Source organism: Pseudochaenichthys georgianus, chromosome 9, assembly GCF_902827115.2.
Source record: "Pseudochaenichthys georgianus chromosome 9, fPseGeo1.2, whole genome shotgun sequence".
NCBI classification, from domain to species: Eukaryota; Metazoa; Chordata; class Actinopteri; order Perciformes; family Channichthyidae; genus Pseudochaenichthys; species Pseudochaenichthys georgianus.
Genome location: NC_047511.1, coordinates 17,722,276 through 17,744,508, shown reverse-complemented (window position 1 = coordinate 17,744,508; position 22,233 = coordinate 17,722,276). Strand labels below are relative to the sequence as shown.

General features: G+C 39.5%; 3 protein-coding genes across 3 annotated transcripts; 1 reads left to right on the top strand and 2 right to left on the bottom strand.

Moving 5' to 3' along the window:
• The first annotated feature begins 782 nt into the window (after positions 1 to 782).
• On the top strand, positions 783 to 5,148 carry LOC117452726 (alpha-N-acetylneuraminate alpha-2,8-sialyltransferase ST8SIA3-like). The gene is made up of 4 exons (XM_034091462.2): positions 783 to 1,347; positions 3,149 to 3,271; positions 3,451 to 4,008; positions 4,210 to 5,148. The coding sequence occupies exons 1-4, from the start codon at positions 1,193 to 1,195 to the stop codon at positions 4,490 to 4,492; spliced, it is 1,119 nt and encodes a 372-aa protein (XP_033947353.1). The 5' UTR covers positions 783 to 1,192; the 3' UTR covers positions 4,493 to 5,148.
• Positions 5,149 to 5,188: 40 nt separating this feature from the next.
• Positions 5,189 to 16,311, bottom strand: LOC117451953 (ras-related protein Rab-27B-like). Its single transcript, XM_034090339.2, has 6 exons — positions 16,231 to 16,311; positions 15,295 to 15,497; positions 15,114 to 15,199; positions 13,874 to 13,977; positions 13,591 to 13,714; positions 5,189 to 8,776 (listed from the first exon to the last, which is right to left on the bottom strand). Exons 2-6 carry the CDS (start codon positions 15,445 to 15,447, stop codon positions 8,587 to 8,589), a joined length of 657 nt encoding a protein of 218 aa, XP_033946230.1. The 5' UTR covers positions 15,448 to 15,497; positions 16,231 to 16,311; the 3' UTR covers positions 5,189 to 8,586.
• poli (polymerase (DNA directed) iota) lies at positions 15,916 to 21,986 on the bottom strand. The gene is made up of 10 exons (XM_034090332.2): positions 21,710 to 21,986; positions 21,443 to 21,568; positions 21,193 to 21,357; positions 20,720 to 20,866; positions 20,162 to 20,398; positions 19,553 to 19,731; positions 19,374 to 19,465; positions 19,163 to 19,296; positions 18,188 to 18,411; positions 15,916 to 17,830 (listed from the first exon to the last, which is right to left on the bottom strand). The coding sequence occupies exons 1-10, from the start codon at positions 21,903 to 21,905 to the stop codon at positions 17,087 to 17,089; spliced, it is 2,244 nt and encodes a 747-aa protein (XP_033946223.1). The 5' UTR covers positions 21,906 to 21,986; the 3' UTR covers positions 15,916 to 17,086.
• Between the last annotated feature and the right edge of the window lie 247 nt (positions 21,987 to 22,233).

Here is a 22,233-nt window from a genome sequence, read left to right as displayed (position 1 = left end):
ATTTTGAAAAAGTTGAAAATTTCTCATCAATTGCTGAAAAGGCTGAATAGTTTAATATTTGAATGGTTTCTGCAGCTGAAAATAAGCTGAAGTTATGGAGTGCCAAAGTATTGGCTGAAATAATAAGGGGAAGAATAAAGATTTGAAGTACTAGTGGAATGCTGTAAACAGCATTCGCACTAATTACATACCAACATCTGGTACAAAACACATACTCTAGTGACAGGAATGTATTTGAGATCCATGGTAATTCATGCATGAAACCAGAAGTTTGGCATGTGTTGCAAAAATATGTCCTCTCTTACTAAATACAATGTTCGCCTCTGAATGGAAAGTAGGATTATAGAATATAAATCAAGTAAAATACCCCAAGTATATTTGGTTGTTTGCACAAATACACATTAATATATAAAAGTATGAACATTGTCTTAACAAAGAATAAAAGATTAAAAAGAAAGGCTGCTCATGTGCATTAAAATAGGTTTTGATATCCTTAATAATGAAGGTCCTTTTTAGATTGTTTTAATATCAATAATGGAGATGGAAGTAGGTTGTTCCTTTGTTATTTCACTAAATATATTAAATACATTGTTTGAGTAATGTTCAGATTAAAGATCACAGGTCACACCAGAGGATTTGACAGTAGATCTTTCCTCCCTCATCTCCCTTTTTCTCTCCCATTAAATGTATTATCATTTCAATATTTGTATGAGAGGGGGTGTGAGAGAGAGAGGGGGTGGAGGTGGTGGTGATGATGATGATGATGATGATGATGATGATGATGATGATGATGATGATGCTGCTGCTGCTGCTGCTGCTGCTAGTGGACGACGGGGCTTGTCTCTTTTAGCTGGCTGGATGTGTTGACGTGCATTTCTGCTCCATCTCCATGATTACACCGGCAGCTCGGAGGGGAGTCGCAGCGGAGGGTGCATCAGCAGCAGCAGCAGAAGAAGAAGAAGAAGGAGAAGGAGCAGTCAGGGGGAATGAGAGCTGATCGAGTCGAGGCATCTTCACCATCATGCACCCTACTCCAACCACCAGCCGTCCATTTTACACGATTATATGAGCCCAGGAGCGCCAGTTTATCTGTGTCCCGCAGACAGCCAGTCAGTCTTTAGAAGACCCTAAAATGACAAGATAGGCCAACGCCTCGCTGCAGCTACATACAGGGAATGAAAACGCTCCCAAGATGGTCCGCATCGCCAAGGCCCTGGGTTTGGTTATTCTGTGCGTCGCCGTGCTCATACTGTCGCTCATCAGCTATGTGTCTCTCCGAAAAGACAGCGTCTTTGCCTCCTCTAATTTCATTGGAGGCCCGAGGATTATGTTCCACGCAGGATTTAGGTGAGTAGTTTTTGTTGATGTGATGCAGAGAATTATTGTTGGGGTAAAATATAAACACTGAGACCTTGTATTGACGATTCAACTTGAATGTGATGCACTTACAAGCGCACCCCACCACTTTCCCTTCAATTTGGTTAAAGAAATACCTTCTGTCGATCAGACAGTGAGCTGTCTGAGATGCTGATGTTGTTTCCCTGGGCGATGCATGTCGTGATATACAGTGAAGTAAAGTACTTGCACTGTAAACGTTTGCATCATCAGCAGCTCCACATCCTGAGCTCAAAAGTACTTTTACTCAATTACTGTGCTCGAGGGTTATTTTTGAGTCACATGCACATTTGTATGTTTATTTATAGTATAATACTGTTTATTTTTACCCTGCTACATTTATTGGACAGTTATAGTTCTGACTTGTTAGGTTGAAGACCATTACATAACCATAACAGATTACAGTGGTGGAAAGTAACATGTATCATTTTGAGGTACTAGTACTTGAGTATTTCCATTCCATGTTTCCATTTATTTCACCTTTTACATAAATAAAACATATGGTATATAATTTGATACAATACAGTAGTAATCTTTCCTATGGTATTTAAAACATGTAAAATGAGCTCGACTGACAAGTTACAACATTAAATTACTCTTGAATGGATTTGTTAGTTAAAATACATAATATTACTCTATGCAAAGTGGTGAAAGTTGGCTTTACCTCATCCAGCTAAAGCCCTTTCTAACTAAATGTGTAATACAAATGTTGGTATTATATTGTCTGTAGCGGCCAAAATCCTATAGAACTAAAACAGCCGCCGAGGCACTAGTTAGCGGATCTTACGCAGGGCAATGATCATCCAAGTCCAGACAAGAACCTCCATTTGTGCATTTTATTCCAATAATATAGTACAATGAACAGGTTTCCTATACCTCTTTTCCTCAAGCCGTTCCTATGGCTTTCCTTTGTGTGGCTTGAAACACCCTGGTAAAAAACCGTTTGCCTACTAGTGCTCTCCCACAACCCACCTGTCTCCAATATTATTGGAGACAGGTGTGTGGTGGGAGCCAGAGCACCTGGTGTAATTGTATATATTATATAATTACACCAGGTGCTCTGATCACCCAGTGCCCAAAACATGCCTTCAAAATAAAAGCATAGAAACTACTTTAATTTATGACGCTAACTAAGAATACATATAAATAAATGATAATAATAAACACTATAAACAGCAAGAAAATAAATGTTAAACTATTAAATAATATAAAGATATATATATATATATATAGCTCCAACATTGTCCATGACTTTAAGACAGAGTTTTAAATTAATCTAATCTGCCATTGTAAATGTCAGTATATTTTCAATAAATGGATTTTGGTGCAGATCCAAAGCAGACCTTTTCTAGAACAGTCCTACCAGATAAAGGACTATTTTACAACCAGGCTACCTACAGTTATTGACGATAAAGATCAGATTAATAATTAACTGATGCATTTATCTGTTCAGATATATAAAATGTGTTCAGGTTTTCTGTTGCATTTGAAAGGATAAAGAAACATTTAATTTAAACATTTTCCAAGAACATGGAGACAACAAAGCGCAACCATATCCGACATTAATGCCTGTTTGTGGCTTTAGGAAAAACTCCTTATTTTCCCAGAATGACCACACCAGATCTGCGTGGATTTATTGTTCAAATACCTCAATGATAAGACAATATCAAACATAAACAAATGCGAGAGCAGTTCCCACATGGCACACAACACTGTCTCAGAATCATATTTTTTAAATCATTGTTGTTCACAGGTCTCAGTTTGCCTTGAATTTCCTGGACCCCTCTTTCATCCCCTTAACTAACGCTCTGAACGAAGAGCTCCAGGGAAAATCGTCCAAATGGAAGTTCAACAAGACGGCTTTTTATCAGCAGAGGTGAGATATTGAAATTCTAGCTATTTACAACCCTACTTCTACTTATACTGTAGGCCTAGTTTATGTCACCCTGCAGGATACGTTTGTAAGGTTTCTCTGTAAAAGCTATTTTTTTACACTTCCCACTTTGATACTGTAACACTGCAGAGAGTGAGGTCACATTTATTTTCTTTCTTCAGGAAAGATATCTTCAGCTACATTGACATTCCCACCAACTTCTCCCTCACAAAGAACAGTGTGCGTGTCGGCCAGTTGATGCACTTTGACTACTCCAGCCACAAGTACGTCTTCTCCATCAGCAACAACTTGAAGTCCCTGCTCCCAGACACCTCTCCAATCCGCAACAAGCATTACAGCATGTGCGCCGTGGTGGGCAACAGCGGTATCCTAACAGGAAGCCACTGTGGCCCCGAGATCGACCAGGCCGACTTTGTCTTCCGCTGCAACTTCGCCCCCACAGAGATCTACTCCAAGGACGTGGGCAAAAAGACCAACCTGACCACCTTCAACCCCAGCATCCTGGAGAGGTACTACAATAACCTGCTGACCATTCAGGACAGGAATAATTTCTTCCTCAACCTGAAGAAGCTGGAGGGAGCCATCCTGTGGATCCCTGCCTTCTTCCTTCACACCTCAGCCATAGTTACCAGGACCCTGGTGGACTTCTTTGTGGAGCATAAGGGACAACTGAAAGTGGAACTGGCCTGGCCTGGAAACATCATGCATGATGTCAACAAGTAAGAGTGTAGATCTTCTTGATAGTTCATTTACTGTCAACCAACAGGACATTGCAGTGATTGTGTTTTTATACAATTTACCATACGTGAATTGGGATTATTGTGTGTCATAATGATGAAAGATTAATCCTTTTTATTATTCTTATTCTTTAACATGTAATTTCTGATTGTGGATGACTTACTTGTCTTTTCTTCTTACAGATACTGGAAGACTAAAAACCTCTCCCCCAAACGTCTCAGCACTGGAATCCTAATGTACACGCTGGCCTCCGCCATGTGCGACGAAATCCATCTCTACGGCTTCTGGCCTTTTGGATGGGACCCCAACACAGGCAACGATCTGCCGTACCACTACTACGATAAGAAAGGGACCAAATTCACCACCAAGTGGCAGGAGACCCACCAGCTGCCCACCGAGTTCAAGCTGCTCTACAAGCTGCACAGGGAGGGTGTGATCAAACTCAGCGTGACGCACTGCTCGTAGATTTGCCATGGATGAGTCCAGAGACCAGATACAGCCGCTCAGCTCACTTCTGTTGTGAACCACAATGCATGATAAGTGTTAATGCAAATGTATACACCCTCAATCGACAAACACACATTCACATCACGCTGTAACTTCACATGACGATGTCACAGACTTATCACAGCGTTGTAACTCATTTATTGGTATATTGTTGTCTTCAGCACTGCACAGTTAGGGCTTTTTACGTCGCTCAGTTGCTTACATTACTCTCCTTTGCATGGCTGCTGGCCGTGGTGACCCAGCTTGAACTATTTTTTAATGAGGTTTGCAGGGGGATGCAACACAAAGTCAAATCATACCGTTCAGTTTAACACAGTATTGATTTATTAATCGCCTTTTACAGCAGTATACTGATTCTTTACACTGAAATCACTGCCTAATCTCAGGGAAAGAGTTAGATCAGTGTATTTTTGTAATCAGATTAAATGCCTCAAGAGAGGTGCAGTTTCTGTTTGCAGGCCTTTTTCTCCCCATGAGGTGTCAGACAATCTGCACTGCTCTAGAAGATGGTATTTGTTTACAAGACTACACCCCATATAAATATACACACACACACACACACACACACACACACACACACACACACACACACACACACACACACACACACACACACACACACACACACACACACACACACACACACACACACACACACACACACACACACACACACACACACACACACACACACACACACACACACACACACACGTACAAACATATACCATTTCAAATTTTGTTGTTCAATTTTTCTTTTGATTCTACAATTTTTTTACTTATTTGACATTCCAACAATAAGCCATACATTCATGGACAGTGCGTTGTCACTTGAATACAGCATTTTAGAAAGTGGTATTGACCTACATTAGGTTCTGCGACATTTAAAAACATCTACCATTAGCAAGTCCACAGCCATACTAGCGGCTACATTTGAGTCATTGAACTTCCAAAAAAATAAATACCCAAAATGCTGTTTACCAACACAACGTTTTCATACATTTATTTGAGTTTGGCACCAATTGAGCAAGGACCATTCTAGAGGTTATTTTATGATATTTAAAATATATCTTAAAGGCAGTACGTTGGGTTAAAGATCACAGGGTATTTATTTTTCTGTCAATTACAATTTTAGTTCTATGAAGCGAATGTGTCAATGCATGAGAGTCACAAAGTGGGGCTAAGGTTGCTCCAGCTCTACGTAAATTCATTTCTCAGTTTGTCTTAATTAACTAATAGCTAGTTTAAAAACTCAGGAAGAAGGCCTAAAAAAGTAGCCCCCCATAAAACTAATTTTGTTTTGCTTTTTGCACGTTTTTTTGTACAATTTAAACAAACGAGGTCTATGTATCGTTTAAAACCCAATATCTTTGCTAATAAATACTTTTAAATGTGTTAGGGGGTCAAAAAACTGACAATCCTGTGTAAACGTTGGTATGACTATTGTCACATGCATTGCCTACATAGAAGACAACATAATGCAGAAATAAGTATGTTTTTAAGTAAGGCTAGTAATATTAATGCAGTTTAGCACTGCAGATTGTCAAATGTCCGATCATGCTAATCTAGCATGTTTTTCAGTCCTTAAATCTGACTTTCCTGGCATATCGTTTTGTAATTTGAAGTATTTGATAAAGTTTACATTTTAACACAGTTTAGATGTGTCAAATTCAATACTATCTTTTTTACTGCTTAATTCAAACTGATGTTTGTTAGCAAGCTAACGTTAGCTTTGTCAGCTGGTTCAGTTGAAGTTAGCCTGCACCTGCAGTTAAGTCAGCGTATATACAAGTAGTATTTTATATTAATACGTAAGACAACACATACATACTTTTTTGAAGCTCATGTGTTTGAAATGATCAAAAAGGCTAAGTTTGAATTTACGAACAGCTGCAACCAGCTCCAGAAAACAAAGCTGTTGAATAATTGAAAAATGGAGACACTATTTTACAATTCTTACCAATAACAGGGCAGAACATTTAAAGTTAATCCAGAGGGTACCAGACCATCTTGTGAGCTAAATTGCGGCGCTAGCGTGGCAATTATAAATAGAAAAATAAATCATTTTGGACAGTTTTTTTTTTAAAATAACAACAAGGGAACTTAAAGTTTACCACTATTCCAAATATATCTATATATCAAGAGGAAAATACACTATTTGTTACATATCTTTAGTTGGAGGGGGGTTAATCATCCATCATGTACCATATCATTCCAATATTTGTGACATAAAACAAGGAATTTAGTGAATGTTATATGACTTAAGTGCATCTCGTACAAAGAGCATGATCCATTTAAATGACATTGCATGTGAGGCACTAACAAATCTTTTAGGCTAGTTTTATACAACCTTTTTGAAGATTGTTTTGAGGGTAAAAATGTAGTTATTTGCTATTGTTTGTACTCCTGACGGTGTATTCCTCAAGGATAACACCAGTGTCTTTGTATAAGATACTTCCGAAGGCTAAAGAAAGAACCTTAATATATTTTACACGGGACCAAAACCTATAGATAAACTTAAAAATGAACAAGCTTTATTTTTTGTAACTCTAGATACTCTTGGGTTCTCAAAAACAGTGTTCGCTGTCATGCTTCACTGATGCAGACATGGGGGGTGGGGGGGGTTTAAAGCTGGCCACATGACTCGTCTCATGACTCTACAATGTGGTCCTGGTTGCAATACCCTGGCTGAGACTGAGGTTTGGAACATCGAGCTACGCAGTCATTCATACTTCCAGATGTGTGCTTTTGTGCTCATTTAGATAGTATGTGAGGCATTTGATTGGCATGCTGTCATACTAGAGTTCCTTTTGCTGTCTCATTTTGGCAAGTAAAACATTTCAGATGACCTTTGTGTCTCGTCTCCGAATAACAGTGCAGTAACAAACATGAAACCACATATCGGATGTTTGAACTTTAGCTGAATTGTATTGATGTCATTTATGTCTACATAAAAGGATATTTTCTGTAGAGCCTTCATAAGAAATGTGTACACCAAAGACGAAATGTTTGGCTGGATAAGGTTTGGTTTGGGATTAAGGAAGCCAAATGACAATTAACAAGTATTATTGTAACAGAAATAGAGTTTCCTTTTTATGGTGTTGAATTTGATGTTGAATATCATTCTTTGTGGCACATCAATGATTTCAAACTTTTTGTTTCTTGGCTTCAGCCAAATTAATGTGGTGGAATTTATTTGTGACTCCATGAATGTCCTAGACAGATTTGTTTGAAAAATCCACTGACATGAATGCGGGACATTTTTAAGTTTCTCTCTTTATTTAATTAAAATCAATGTGTAGAATGTGTGTAAACAATAACAATGCTAACAAAGTCTGCGAGGATTGTATTACAGTCAGATTAGCAGTTTATCTTTGTGTGCATTACATTTAAACAACAAGACAGTGACATGTACATAAACATAACATGTCTTTATTCCAAACGCAGCACTATACAGGTTTTCGTTCCAACAACCCTTTAACATTCTTGTACTTGTGTTTGATCTGCATGGCAAATATGTTCCATAATGCATAAAAAAGCTTGGCTGCTTATGTACATGTCGTATACAATTCATAAATCATATAAATGACTTCATCCATATAAGAAATGTAACCATGTCTTAAATGTTTTTGGATTATACTCCATGATAAATATACGTTATGTGCCTGCATATTCTTCCATCAATGTGTCAAATAAAAACTTTTCTTTTTCTTTGATGACTCATTTTAATACAATAATTGACTGTTTTACACATGGTGTCTCTAAAACATCCAAGTTTTATAACAATACCTGTACATTATTACTATATACAGTTTCTAGGGGCTTGTACTCCACTTTCTCACAGACTGTGAATAAACAACAGCAATTTTTACGAGGGGAATTCGCATTGTCACAACAATATTGGGCCCAAAATTTTTTTTAATTTAATTTTTAAGATCTTAAAAGATCCCGGCCTCACCTATTAGGCACCCAAGTTAGGCTTTATAAAACAGCAGCATTTTGAAAATATTGTTATTTGGGGCAAACGTGAGAAGAGTGTACTGGTGGTAACATCAACAGGCACACGTCCTCCTTACAGGAGCCTCCTCCACCTCATGGCTGTTGATGGGGCTGCCGTTGGGTTCAGAGCTGGGGCCTCCGGGAATGCTCTGCTCCATCCTCTTCATCACCAGATCCAGCAGCGTGGTCACTGCCTGGTCAACATCATCACCAGTCATTGCACTCGTCTCAAAATAGGGGATGCTGATGAGAACGGAGAGAGAGATTAATGTGCCAGTTTTACCCAGAGAGGATTTTAGTGTGTTGCTGCTGCTGACTGACTTGAGTAGTTCAAGTTGAGTAGTTCAAACTAAAAAGTATTCTCAATGTACTTAATGGGGCAAATAAGTAATTGGCCTGGAACTAGGGATGGGTATCGAGAACCGGTACTAAGTCAATACCGGTACCCGATTGGACGGTATCGGTATACCATTAAGCCGCTGGACAAACGGTGCTGCTATCGGTATATACTATAATGTGTTACGTCTACTTCCTTAGTTTATCTTTAAACCATTCTGGTTGGTTGGGAACCCTCATCCCGTGTGATGTATCCGGTTGAGAGCCCTCTGATTGGCCACTGTAAATGCCACTCGTCATCTCTCAACAGCGCTCTTATTATTGTTGTGAGACTCCCGCAGGCATGGCGGACAGAGCAAAGCGATCGAAGGTCTGGGTGCACTTTAAAAAAATGTAGTGGCGATAGTGCAAGGTGCAATCTATGTACTGTGGAGAATTGAAGATTTTATCACCTGATATATAAGAAGTGTGTTACGTTTGAATGGCAGAAAGTCTTGTTGCAATTTCCAGATATTGAGGGAGGCCCCTTGAGTTTCTCTGTTAATTATCAATAGTCTGGGCAAGTGACAGGGCAAGCCAAAGGGGGATTTTCCTCAGATTTAATGCAGTTACATTCTTGTAGTTAATGATGCATGTCCTGCAGACCCAGAAAAAGCCTTGAGAATTGAGTCACACAGTTAAGAGAGACAATAGTCCTTCTGAATTATCAATAAATGTATTCAGTCCAGTAAAGCAGACTCCGAGGTGAGGGAAGTTCACAGAAGCCCTTAGGCTACAAGAACAATCAACTTCTGTTCATGATAAAGATGTGTGTGCGTTAAAGATGTTTGGGGAAGAAGTGTGTCTATTGCAGCAGCTAGATGGGATTACTGCTCAAAACGATACCTGTACTTGTGTTTTATTGACTTCTCTGTTTGATTCTTTCATGAAGTGGGGACTAAATTGCCGCAACATTGTGAAGAAGTTGGCTTAAATGTGCTTAAATTACTCTGTGGGAAATAAGGAGCAGGTTTGACATGACAGGAGACTAGAAATGATGGGGGAGGGGAGCAGAGAGGGAATTCTGAAGAATGTGTGTGTGTGTGAAAGCTGCAGAAATACGAGACAGCGAATACCAGATGTGTTTGTTTTGCTTCAAACTAAGGGACTCTTGTTTCCGGATCATCTCGGCTGGCGCGCGCTGATACGCTACGAAAGCCCATCGTTTGTATATGGGCCAATAGATGACCCGTATGGGAGGACCATCCACACAGCTCCTCCTGTTGTTTTTGGGTCATTCCAGAATTGGAGGACATTTCATGTCCCCCATATAAAAATCTAATAATCCATGCCCAAAATGCTAAAACATACACTTGTTGTGTTAAACATACTTGTATTGAGACAAAATGTATATACAGTTGTAGAAAAAGTGGTTAAAAAATATTATTTAAATTATCAAATAGCTCTCGAACATCCCCTAAAATGGCATTTTTCTCTTTAGCTTCTTGGTGACCAACTTGCATGTCAAATATAACATTTAAAATAGGGATTTTATTTTCTTTTTTTGGTATTATTCTATTGATATATGTCTCTTGTAATGGTAAAATCAATTTGTTAAATCATAAACATATTTTAGATAACAGTAATTTTGCACAGAAGGTATGTCCCTCAACAAGCATTCAACCCTAGAGGCTTCTCAATTCTTACATTTCCCCTCCTCGACTCCCCTCCTCAAGACTTAGTCCCGCCCACAGGAGATGCGAGCGGAGGACCGAGGAGGGGAACCGAGGAGAGAGGAGGGGAAGCAGCAGACGTTTAAAGCAATGAGAACTCCTCAGAAACAGATTATTGTTTAACCCCTATCCTGGTTGTTTTGAGTTTTCCTTCTTTTAAAACAAACTCATATACGATCGGCGCGGAGCAGAGATATCTGCCCCAACAGTACTCAATTATTTGCTTGTAAAGGGGGCAAATGAGACAATCATTGAATCTAAAACGGTGCAGCATATTTGACAGCCTAAAGCAGGGGTGTCAAACTCAATTTCATCGCGGGCCACATTCGTATAAAGGTTGCACTCAAAGGGCCGGTTGTAACTATATAAATATATATATAAAAGAATGTATTATATTACATTATTGCCTCTGAATTGGATTGTTATCGGATAGGATACTAACTTAGTAATTAACTACGTCTGAAAGCAGAAGTCCAGGGCAAATAATTGCAAGTCTCTTCAGTGCGCATGTCACAAAACGAGATGCATTGTGGGACATGTAGTTTATGGGCAACCTTCTTCTGTAAAGTGGCATGTATATATAATACACTTATTATATTCTTTGCAAGCTCTTGCAGGGCTACATAAAATGAAGTCGCGGGCCGGATTTGGCCCCCGGGCCTTGAGTTTGAGACCCCTGGCCTAAAGACAATGTGGCTGCAAGCGATAGCGGGCTTCAGCCGCGCCGTGTGTAATGTGACCTGAGCGAAGGCTCGCAGGCAGGTTAGCTGCTGCGCACGGGTAATATGTTTTATTTACCTGAGTGGAGTCTTGCAGGCACATCGCCTTGTCTTTTTTTAGTTTATTAACACTGACAGTGTATTAATGTGAGCTCCTACACCTATAATAATTTGGCCTTTCATTGAATACTTTATAAAGAAGTTAAACTTACAGATATCATTGTGAATTGGAAAACTGCATTTAAATGTTGTTAAAGGTCAACGTTTCAATGTATGGTTCAGCAATTGTTGGTCGTTTACTAGGAATTGACATATTTTAAGCTCAAATACTTTGTTCTATGTTTAAACCTTCAGACACATTTTGACGTGTTTCAGTTCAGCACATCATTTATTTTGTGATGATTTAAAAGTACAATTCCGGGAAAAGATTGTCCCACTCTTGACCTAACAATCAACATCGGCACCTCTGTTGTTTCCCCGACTCAGACTGCAAGGAATCTGGGTGTGACCCTAGATAACAAACTGTCCTTCACTGCAAACATCGCTGCTACAACCCGCTGCTGCAGATACACGCTTTACAACATCAGGAGGATACGTCCCCAGCTGACCCAGAAAGCCACGCAGGTTCTGGTCCAGGCTCTTGTCACCTCACGCCTAAACTACTGCAACTCCCTCCTGGCTGGTCTACCTGCATGTGCCATCCGACCTCTGCAGCTCATCCAGAATGCAGCGGCTCGTCTGGTCTTCAACCTTCCTAAATTCTCCCACACCACGCCGCTCCTCCGCTCTCTCCACTGGCTTCCGGTAACTGCTAGAATCCACTTCAAGACAATGGTACTTGCGTACCATGCTGCGAATGGATCTGGCCCTTCCTACATCCAGGACATGGTTACACTGTACACACCAGCACGTGCACTCCGCTCTGCATCAACCAAACGGCTCGCTGCACCATCGCTGCGAGGGGGACCCAAGTTCCCATCAGCAATAACACGTGGGTTTGCTATCCTGGCTCCAAAATGGTGGAATGAGCTCCCCATTGAAGTCAGGACAGCAGATAGCTTACACATCTTCCGGCGCAGACTGAAAACTCATCTCTTTCGACTCCACTTCGAGCGATAGAACTATTAACAAAGCACTTATACTAATAAAGGGCTGTCTTATCTATAGCCAGTTGAGTAGCACTTGAAATGTTTTTGCTCTATGAAACCTGATGTACTTTATGATTCTGTCTTCTTCAAGTTTGTATTTTGTTGGTCGAACGCACTTATTGTATGTCGCTTTGGATAAAAGCGTCAGCTAAATGCAATGTAATGTAATGTAATGTAACAATCCAGAATAATATACGTACTCGCCTTTATCTTTTTGCCATCTTAGCCTTTTTACCAATTTCTTCATATCACAGTTTTGCATGATGGACAATGTTTTAAGGATCTCTTGTCGAGCTAAGTTGTCAGTTTGAAATGTCTGGATGAAGATGTAACTGATTTACAAATGTTAAAAAATGCCTCTTTTCATCCTCTGTCTGAGGGAAAACACCAAAAAGCATGATAGGGCGAGCCAGGCCCCTTTAAGTTATTTAATTTATTTGTGTAATGTATAAGTTATACAGTTATTTCTGCAAGAAAATTACAATAAAATGACTGTTTAATTTTCACATCTTGTATTCATGTCTATAATTTTGAGCACCAAATTATTGAAAAGTATCGATAAGAGTATAGAAAAATCTTAACGATACCCATCCCTACCTGGAACAACGAAAATAGTATTCCAAACTTCTGAAAAGGCCTTTAATTTATACAACTTGATGGATTTCTTTTAAAAGCACCTCAACTTAAAATATCTTTCAATGTATATTTTACATTACTATACATTTTGTATGACTACTTTTTCTTGTTTTTCTAAGTATCCATTTTCTTTGTACGTATTATTATTGACATTTAATAAATAGGGAGGTATCTTCTTAAGCCATTTTCGGCTTTTAACCTCTCATACAATGTTCTAAGATTGAGTTTTCCTACTATCTACCGTTTTCTATAAACTCATGATCCTCAAACTTGTATCTTATAACCCATTGCTGGGGCCCTGACCCAAACACTGGGAAACTACTGTGCTCAATAAAATTACAAAACCCTAGGAGGAAGATCCATGTTAAAAAGAGCTCACTGCCACCATCCTGTGGTGTACTGGTGAGAGAAGTAACATGAGGGGGCTGCAGCACCCCCATCTGCGAGGCTCCACTAGCAAAATGTTCTGTAACTAAAACACTATAGTGCTGTTTGCAAAGCCTCACCCGTATCGGTCGGCCAGGTCTCTGGCCTGTCTTCCGTGAACGTCTCTCACATCCCGGAGGTCTGCCTTAGTGCCCACCAACACGATGTCTGGACTATCACAGTAGGCGTTGGCCTGTAGCTGACCTGAACCAACACAGAGGAAGTCCTTTTACACCCTTGTAATGCAAATAGACACACATGAGCTTCAAACTCTCTTAGTTGACTTTCTCAACTCTCAGAGAGAACATTGATCCAAAAGAGTATTTATCTGAAGCAAAGCAGTGATGCTGAGATGACACATACTCATCCAGTTCCTGACGTTTAGGAAACTTTGCTGACTGGTCAAGTCGAACATCAGCAGGAAGCCCATGGCGTCCCTGAAGAAAGCTGTGGTGAGGCTGCGGAACCTGGAAAAAGATTAGTTTCACAGTATGAAGCTACTATGTGGAGATTTGATCCACCGTTAGGTCAAGATAGAAATACCTCACCATCTGCTGGAGGGTTTGTCATGACATTTTTCGACAGACATTCATAGAGGGTGAATCCTACTAATTTTGGTGGTACCCTGGCTTCTCTAGCGCCACCAGCAGGTTGACACGTTCAGTTTATTCCGAAATTGAATCCACATCTATCATATAGCAAATTAGATACATCCTACCAACTTTGGCGACCCCACAACTTTTCCTTTAAATTTTGACAGCCCATGGCTTGAGATTTCTAGTTTTTAAGTCAAATGTCTTAACAGCTTTTTTACCTCAGGCTAGTGATTCAGTCTCAGTCTCAATGTATAATAAAGCCAAGCAGTCCTTTCTATAAGACTCTGCTATATCTATAACATATGTTGTTTGTGTTCCTAGAAGCACTGCTGTGTGTGTCTCCCTCTCTCTTTCTGTTAACTCAGGCTTGACCATCAGCAGCCCTGGCAAACTCTCTGTCTTCTTGGTGTTGGTGCGTTTTACAATTAATGAAACATTTTTTTACGATGTTGTTTTATTATGTATTGGCTATCTGTCTGTTCCAGTAAACGTTTTTGGGGGGTTTCTCTTTATTCAAAGCAAGGGTTGAAAAGGAAGAGGCTGTTGTATCGTATCGTATCGTTGTATTGTATCGTGGCTGTATAACATTTGGCTATTTTATTAAATATGAAAACAAAATAATTTGAGGGTCAATTAGGCTCTAATCTAAAGGCAGACACATTTTCAGCATGCAAACATGTTCTAGAAACCCAAAATGTAAGTGTCACCATGCAAATGTCCATCACGTCCAAAACTTTGTTATCCAATACCAGCTAAACTAATGACATGCCCCTCAGCCTCAACTGCAGTTTGTGTTAAGTTGGATAATGTTTGAATGCTAATATGCTAAACTGAACTATGTTAGTATGTAGTCCAAGGTCCACACTCACAGAGCTGATAGCATAGCATTAGACTGTTTTTGTGATTATAGCATTTTTCAAATAATTCTGAAGGTATAAGGCTTTCATTCCGTTTAAATGAACACGTCCTAATGTAAAATATATAGTAAACATCAAGGTTAGGTTTACCTCTCTTGTCCCGCCGTGTCCCAAAGCTGAATGTGGACATTGAAGTTCTTCTCAGATGCCCCATCAGCACTTTTCCCAGTGTACATCTGAACCAAAGCAGGGAGAAAATCTTTTGACTCAGTTACATATTATTTTATATGAAGAAACATGCTTGGATGCATCACTTATAGGCATCACTCACCACTCTCTTTTCCCTGAAGTCAATGCCCACTGTGGTGGTGAACTTGCGGTTGAACTTCTGGTCGGTGTACCTGTAGAGGAAGGTGGTCTTCCCCACCCCTGAGTCCCCGAGTGCCAGCAGCTTGATCAGATAGTCATAGTCCCAGTCAGCCATTGTGCAGCTGAGTGCCTAACCTGCCACAGAAGTGAACTCGCAGTACACTGCTATAATGGTTTGATGGATCATGTAACATAAGAGGTGAGAGAAAGCTGGCATAAGTCAACATTTCCAGGTTGAGTAAACTAGAAGAGGAAGGTGAAATAGTTCCACGTAAACTGCATTTTTCAGTCCGAGGGTTCAGGACATCACACAGGATTAAAGCAAGACGGCATACCTCCACACAATGCATTAGGCTCTGATCAGAGAGGGGTGAGCACATGACCAGGGCTGGCTTCCACATGAGCAGTCAAATGTTTTGCCAGTTTTCTCAGACTTTGCTTGGAAAAAAACAGGGGCTTGTTTAGCAGACAGAACTCCTTTGATTGACTTTAAGAGCCACAGTCAGACTGCTAAACGGTGCGTGACACCACTGAAGTCACCGCAATGCTTTGATTACACTTTCAGCTCAGAGGCAGAGAAAAATAGCATTTATTTCCTTCAGTTTATTCAATACTTCAATTTGCGAAGGAGCATTCAGAAAATATATAGGGTTAACTCAGATTTCAACACCACAGTAGTGAAAATGGATACTATGACATTTGGAGTTATTTCCCATGTACATGGTATTGTATTCTTTGAATCAGATGAGTGAGGAGAGGCTGAGTAATCAACACCATAAACTGCAGAAACAACAGTCCCTGTCTTTATCTGACAGAACCTTATCAAAACGATTTTCCTCAAATACCCATTGAGACAAATAAAGCTACCTTAAAATGACAAAAAAGTAATATACCTTACCAGTCTATCTGTAGGTAGTGCCAATGCCCATTCAGATATCACTCAACTCGTCCTGACAGAATAACGTATCCACTATCATGATGCTATGGCACATCCTGAACCTTTCCCCCTTCTTACATGTGATCCAGGGAGGAGTCTCAGATCAGCAGGAACTCAGCGAGGCTGCACTCACAGACCTTGTGTTTTCTGGTATTTCTCATGAAAGGGGGAAAAAAGGGCTCTTTGAAAACTTGATGTGGACGATATAAGCCTCTGTGGATTTCAGTGGAAATCGTCCAACCAAGGAACGAGGGCCCCCACTTCCAGAGGCTAAGCCATCCCTAAGTAATCCTGCTTCTATAAACAATGGGGAAATACAAAAACAAGACTTCATTTGGGTGCCCTTATAATTTTGAAAAGGACTTTTATCCATGTTTGCATATTGTCACATAAGATTACTTTAGGTAAAATGAGATTACAAACATTATGTGTAAGGCAGCAACAAATCAAGCCGTTTGTAAACGTTTTGAAATTCAAATTCAACAGTTAAGCATTATTTATTGACTTCATAAGTCTGTAGTTTCTTATATGCCATTAATAGACAAAATCAATGACGCATTAATTAACTGTGTAATGATATGCTGTTGTGGGTCTTACTGTGTATTATTTTTGCTATGATTTTTTTACTTAAAGAAATACTGTACGTAATTTTGATATATTATCTTTAATGCGTCATTACATTATTATTGTCATGTTTTAATTTACAGTGGTATTACTTTTGAACAAATGGAAATATATTTTTTAATAGAACATGACAAAATAGATCACAAGAGATGACTGTAATAAGTTACCCTACGCAGAAGTAACTAGTCCCTCTCTAACTGGGTTTGAAATACTTGAACAGATTGTTTGCCTGACTGCCTTTGCCTGCAGCCTTTCTGTCTTTGGTCGTCAGGCTTCTTCCTGGTTTCTTGGATGAGGGCGTCTTCAACACCGGCTTCTTTTGCTTCCATTCAGACATCAACTCCCTCTGAACATCCGGTGGAAGCTCTGAAAACACCTTAGGGTCCACATTTCCTGGAAAATCGCAGTCAGAAGACCGGGCAAATGACACTCTCCCTTCTTCCATGACGTTCTCTACTGTGCCCGCAGGCCTCTGGTGATTGACGGTGGTTGGCCTATCAGATGAACCTAATTTGTTCAAAGCCTCTTTTATGTCTTTTTGCGAGTCATTAAACGACTTGTGTGTTGTGCAGGGGGGATCAATAAGAGCTGATGAGTTCACTGAAGTACCTGGGTGAGAGTTTGTGTAGGCAGGGGATAACAGCTCCTTCTGGATTTCCACAGGGAGAAGCCTGAACACTTCAGAGTCAAAATGTGGGGGCAATTGATGTGTCCCTGGTACATCTAGTTCTTCACTGTGTGACATGCAGGATACTCTCCGAGTGTCTTCTACAGCAACAACAGGGCTCCGTTTTATTGTAGTCCCTTGTAATGCTGCCTCAGAGCTACGAGACCTTTTAGTGGTTACTGTCTTTTTTGAGGGAGGTTGAGTAATCACGCTGTGTGTGCTAACCGGATGATCCAAGCAGTGACTACCCCCGTTCTGAGAGGAGGAATCCTAATGGAGAATCAAAAAAGAGGAGCTGATTTATTTCAGGAATTTCAAAGTACTGACACACAATTTCTGAGAAGAGGAAATCCTGTAAGAATAATGTACCAGCACAGTGTGAAATGTAAGAATTTTGAAGATCTTTTTAGTACCACATAAATGCAGTTTATTACCTGCATACCGCTTAAAGTATGAATGTGTGTTGGAAACCAGTAGGGAGGGCCTGGAATGTTTATATCAAAAAAGGTAAGGAAGGAATAAATCCCGAATTCCATGCTTTCTAGAAAAGGTCCTCCAGATACCATAATGGAAATGATCTTATCAGTATTTAAAAGAAAGATAATACAGGATTATTCACTGTGCTACCTGGATTTGTGATGAGCAGATTTGTTGTGTTTTTCCGGGTGACGTGCTTTGTGTGAAGAAGGATGTTATCGAGCCCTTTCCGCTGACGGCAGCCCCCTTAGTCTGCAGGTTGCAGAAGCAAACGTTAAGTAGGGTGAGGTGGAAGGCGGCGCTGCTGTCCACCATCTTGTGGAAGAGCTTCATGGCCAGAGGGAGCAGCAGGACCAGAGCATCTTCACTGCTCTCTGTAGAAACATTACAGACAAAATACTTATATGCAGGTTTTTGAAATAAGTCTGCATGTCTGTTGTCATATTTGAATGATGTCATCTCCCTAAAATAACAAAAGAAAATCGTTTTTTGTAGTTATATAAATGTAATGTAGTCCCTTAATTGTCCAGTGGGAACAAAGCATTTTTTGTGTTTCTCACGACACTATAATGATTGGCTGTCAATTTATATATTTTTTTATTTTGAGATAGGGGCAGGTAATATTAATTTATTTTCCCTGCTTCTTTACGGGTTTGGTGTGTTTACAGAGACATGTTAAGTAAATAATTGTTATACATTGAGTTTGTGCATACCATGAACGGAACAAAAAAAATAAAAAATGAAATGAAGAATAATGAAATGGTGTTGTTACCAGGCTGCTAAACTACCCCTGAAATACAGGTATGTGTGTTTCTCTTTGTGTACATTAAGAGGGAGAGCAGGGTTTTGACTGCAGTTCAAATCTGTTTTTCTAAAGGCTCTACCCTAACTAATTGATAGGATTGTGCAAAAATACCAGCTTTAAACAGAATGAATAGAAATACAAAAAATATTGATCAAATATTGATTTTGAATGTCAATGTGATGAATGTGACTTTAAACTATTCCATACAGCCATACTGCTTTATATGCTTTCAGGTATTTTTAAAGTGAGTGGAGGCCCTAATAAAGTTTCTCCATGTGCCATCCTGAGCTCTTGCAGTCCTTCATGGAGCTGGAGCTTACCGGAGGGGATCTTCTGTCCAACGTGGTTTGGGATCGGACACTGCCGACTCTCCCGGTTGAACCACTTATTAGTGGCAGAGTATTTACGGATGGTCAGCCTGAAGGTTTGAGGCTGCCTGCCATCACTCCGCATCCTAGTTTTGAAAAAGATGATAACAGTTTAGATGTAATGGCCTTGAGCAAATAATTAAAAAAAAGACAAGTATCTCACCTCTCCACCAGATTGCTCAGGAGCTCTCGAGTCTTTTCCAAAACTTCTTTAGTTGATGATATCTTCTTGAAAGAGTCCTCATCACTAAGAGACTGAAACAAGAAAATGATACTCATTAAGGTAAACTAAGGTGAAACATTTATATATATTTTTTTCTTTTTTGGGATGTCCAGACCTACCTGAGGGGCCCCAGTAGGGGTGACAGGTGACTCATCTACTCCTAGGGCCAGATTCTTTAAGCGCTGAGCGCTGGGAGCTCCAAACTCTCTCGCCAAATCATTCAATGGGAAGAGCTGAAGGTCTTTCACGCTGGCCAATCCCAGGGCTTGAAGTCTCTTAGAAGTTTGATAACCCACACCTAAAAAAATATGTATAGTTTTAGTCCAAATGCAACCAATTAAAATCCTCTAAAATAAATTCACGCATATATCTTGGGCCTTTCAGAAATGTAATCTTAAACAATAGCATCTCTAACGGTTCTATTTTACATTTTCATCTCTTAAATGATCTACAAGAATTGCAAAAATCTTAGTTATCCTTTTTTTATCTATCAAATTATATTCACAATATGGAAACTTTTAATAGCTTTTATTATTGTATTATTGGCTTGCTTTTCTTTCTATTGGTATATTTCTATGTGTTGTTTTTCTCTATTTGATTTTTTGTAGTTTACGTGATGTCAGTGAAAATGATGGTTGCCCCTGAATAATATCTTAAATATATATAAAGGTTAAATATAGATGTATTGATGAGTAATTCGTTTTTACACTTAAGTGGAAAATCTATACCTGGTACTTTACGGAGACTGCTCAGGGAGCCCATAATGTCATCAATGTTCTCTGTCAGCAGGGTGGTCTGCTGATTGGGTTTGAAGGTGCCACACACCAGTTTGGCCAGTAGTTTGTTGGTGGCGATGCCAGCGCAGCCAGTGAGTCCCAATTTGCCTTTGATGTCTTCTCTAATCTCTGCTGCAATGTGTGAACCTAAAGCCAACCTTGGGTGATCCTGGGCTTCAAGTTCTGCACCTGGGCAGGAAAAGAAACACAGAATTACATCTGTGGGTGTAAAAACCTACAATTCTTCATGAGAATACAAAAGTAAACGTTTCATGAGGTGAAGAAACTGAGAGTGCAATGCAAATATTTTTTATTTATTTGTTGGCTTTTTCACTACTCATTTCCTGGTTTCAAAGAGCCAGATGTATAAGATGTAATGAGGTGGAAAATCTTGAGTCAATACTGGACTTGGGATTCTTGGGGTAAGCACCGATTGTTGTATTTGTTCTGTAAATACAAACACATTTTGAACAAGACATTTACACACTAGAGAAACAAAAAATTACTTACTAGTATGGTTGTAGACGTGTCCTTTAAATGAAAAGTTGTTAGACTCTGGTGTCTCTGCTAGCCTTCTTTCTACAATCTTTGTAATGTCTACAAAGTTTTCATCAAATCCAAGCCTCTCTACCAGTGGACAGTAGGACATGAGCAGCTCTGAACGAAGACAAGAGAAAAACAAGGTAAATATGAACAGACAATAAAAATGATGCAAGCTAAAATATAAAATAGCATAGAACAATCATCAGATAATAGAGTGAGCTTGTTAAAATGCCCATTTGAACCACAAAAGCATGTATCCAACTCGTTTTAATCTCACTCAACTATTATTTTATACCACTTAACAGCCATAGATCAACATGATAAATTAATATGGGGCATGAGTTTAAGTGTGTTCTGTGTTGGATTATAGCCCACTCTTAATACTAAACACAGTATTTCATATTTAGATTACAGCTTTATTTGAGGGAAGTCGTGCCTACCTGTCAGTTTATAGGACATTTCTCTGTAGTGTGTCAGGTCTTCTCCTTTAACCAACACTAGCTGAGGACATTTCTCCTTTGCGTCAGTCACAGACATCAGTTTAGAGACCCCCAGATCTCTTGCTACATAGTTACAGGTGACTATGATGTATTTCTGCTGAATACCTGATTATTTAAGATATATACGTTATTGAAGCACAATGAGTGTATTCTTCCACCACAGAGGATCTTTTGTAGTGAATCTGTTTACCTAAAGGAACCTCTCTCAGTGCAGGGTTTCGGATCATTTCCACCTGAGCATAGAAGCAGTCCAAGTCAAAATGCAAAATGACTCTGTGTGCAGGCGTTGGTCCTGATGTCCTATATAGGCTTGGATCTGAAACAAGACATTAGTCATACACAATTCCCCATTTAACACACATAGATAGGTGTGAAACAGAGACGTTTTTTGTATGCATGTTAAAAAGCAAAATGAAAGCGGAAATAAACTGCAGTTAGCCAAACATTCCCCCTTTACCAGAAGCAGCAGCGGGAATGAGTGGGATTGAATCCACGAAACTGTATTTCCACTCGGTGTCATCCTCTTCATTTTCATCCTCGCTGTTAGCCATTTTATACAACTCAAATGGTGTGTGCGTTTTGTGGATTAAATAGGTGGTTGTGGTTGGTTGCGACCTGGAAAGTGCACCAAAACAATGAAAATACTTTTTCATGTTAGTTCCAGATCAGTTCTGTTCAGTAGCGCCATTGGCGGGTTTGCGGCGAAACAAGGAACTACAAAACAGCCTTGAAATGTATTATATTAATTCGAGTAGGCCTACTCAATTAATTGTACTCTAATACAAATAATATTAACAGGAATAATAATACAACTGTACCCTAACAGTGCAGTATAGAGCACACGTGATCCTGTATGAGGATTATACATCAAATACAGCCGGTCCGGCCAAATATGTATGACATTTTACTCCACAAAAGTATACATATTCAGGGACAGAACCTTTATATACAGTCTATGGACAGAACACCTTTTATTTCGCA

Excerpts from the sequence above, each read along its gene's own strand:
- LOC117451953 (XM_034090339.2), bottom strand. The coding sequence starts at position 15,447 with ATGGCTGACTGGGACTATGACTATCTGATCAAGCTGCTGGCACTCGGG. Across the intron at positions 15,200-15,294 it reads ACTTCAGGGAAAAGAGAGTG|ATGTACACTGGGAAAAGTGC; the intron begins GTGAGTGATGCC and ends GCTTTGGTTCAG. Across the intron at positions 13,978-15,113 it reads GACACGGCGGGACAAGAGAG|GTTCCGCAGCCTCACCACAG; the intron begins GTAAACCTAACC and ends ATCTTTTTCCAG.
- LOC117452726 (XM_034091462.2), top strand. The coding sequence starts at position 1,193 with ATGGTCCGCATCGCCAAGGCCCTGGGTTTGGTTATTCTGTGCGTCGCC. Across the intron at positions 1,348-3,148 it reads ATGTTCCACGCAGGATTTAG|GTCTCAGTTTGCCTTGAATT; the intron begins GTGAGTAGTTTT and ends TGTTGTTCACAG. Across the intron at positions 3,272-3,450 it reads ACGGCTTTTTATCAGCAGAG|GAAAGATATCTTCAGCTACA; the intron begins GTGAGATATTGA and ends TTCTTTCTTCAG.
- poli (XM_034090332.2), bottom strand. The coding sequence starts at position 21,905 with ATGAAAAAGTATTTTCATTGTTTTGGTGCACTTTCCAGGTCGCAACCA. Across the intron at positions 20,399-20,719 it reads ACACGTCTACAACCATACTA|GTGCAGAACTTGAAGCCCAG; the intron begins GTAAGTAATTTT and ends TTTCCTGCCCAG. Across the intron at positions 19,297-19,373 it reads CTGAGCAATCTGGTGGAGAG|GATGCGGAGTGATGGCAGGC; the intron begins GTGAGATACTTG and ends TTTCAAAACTAG.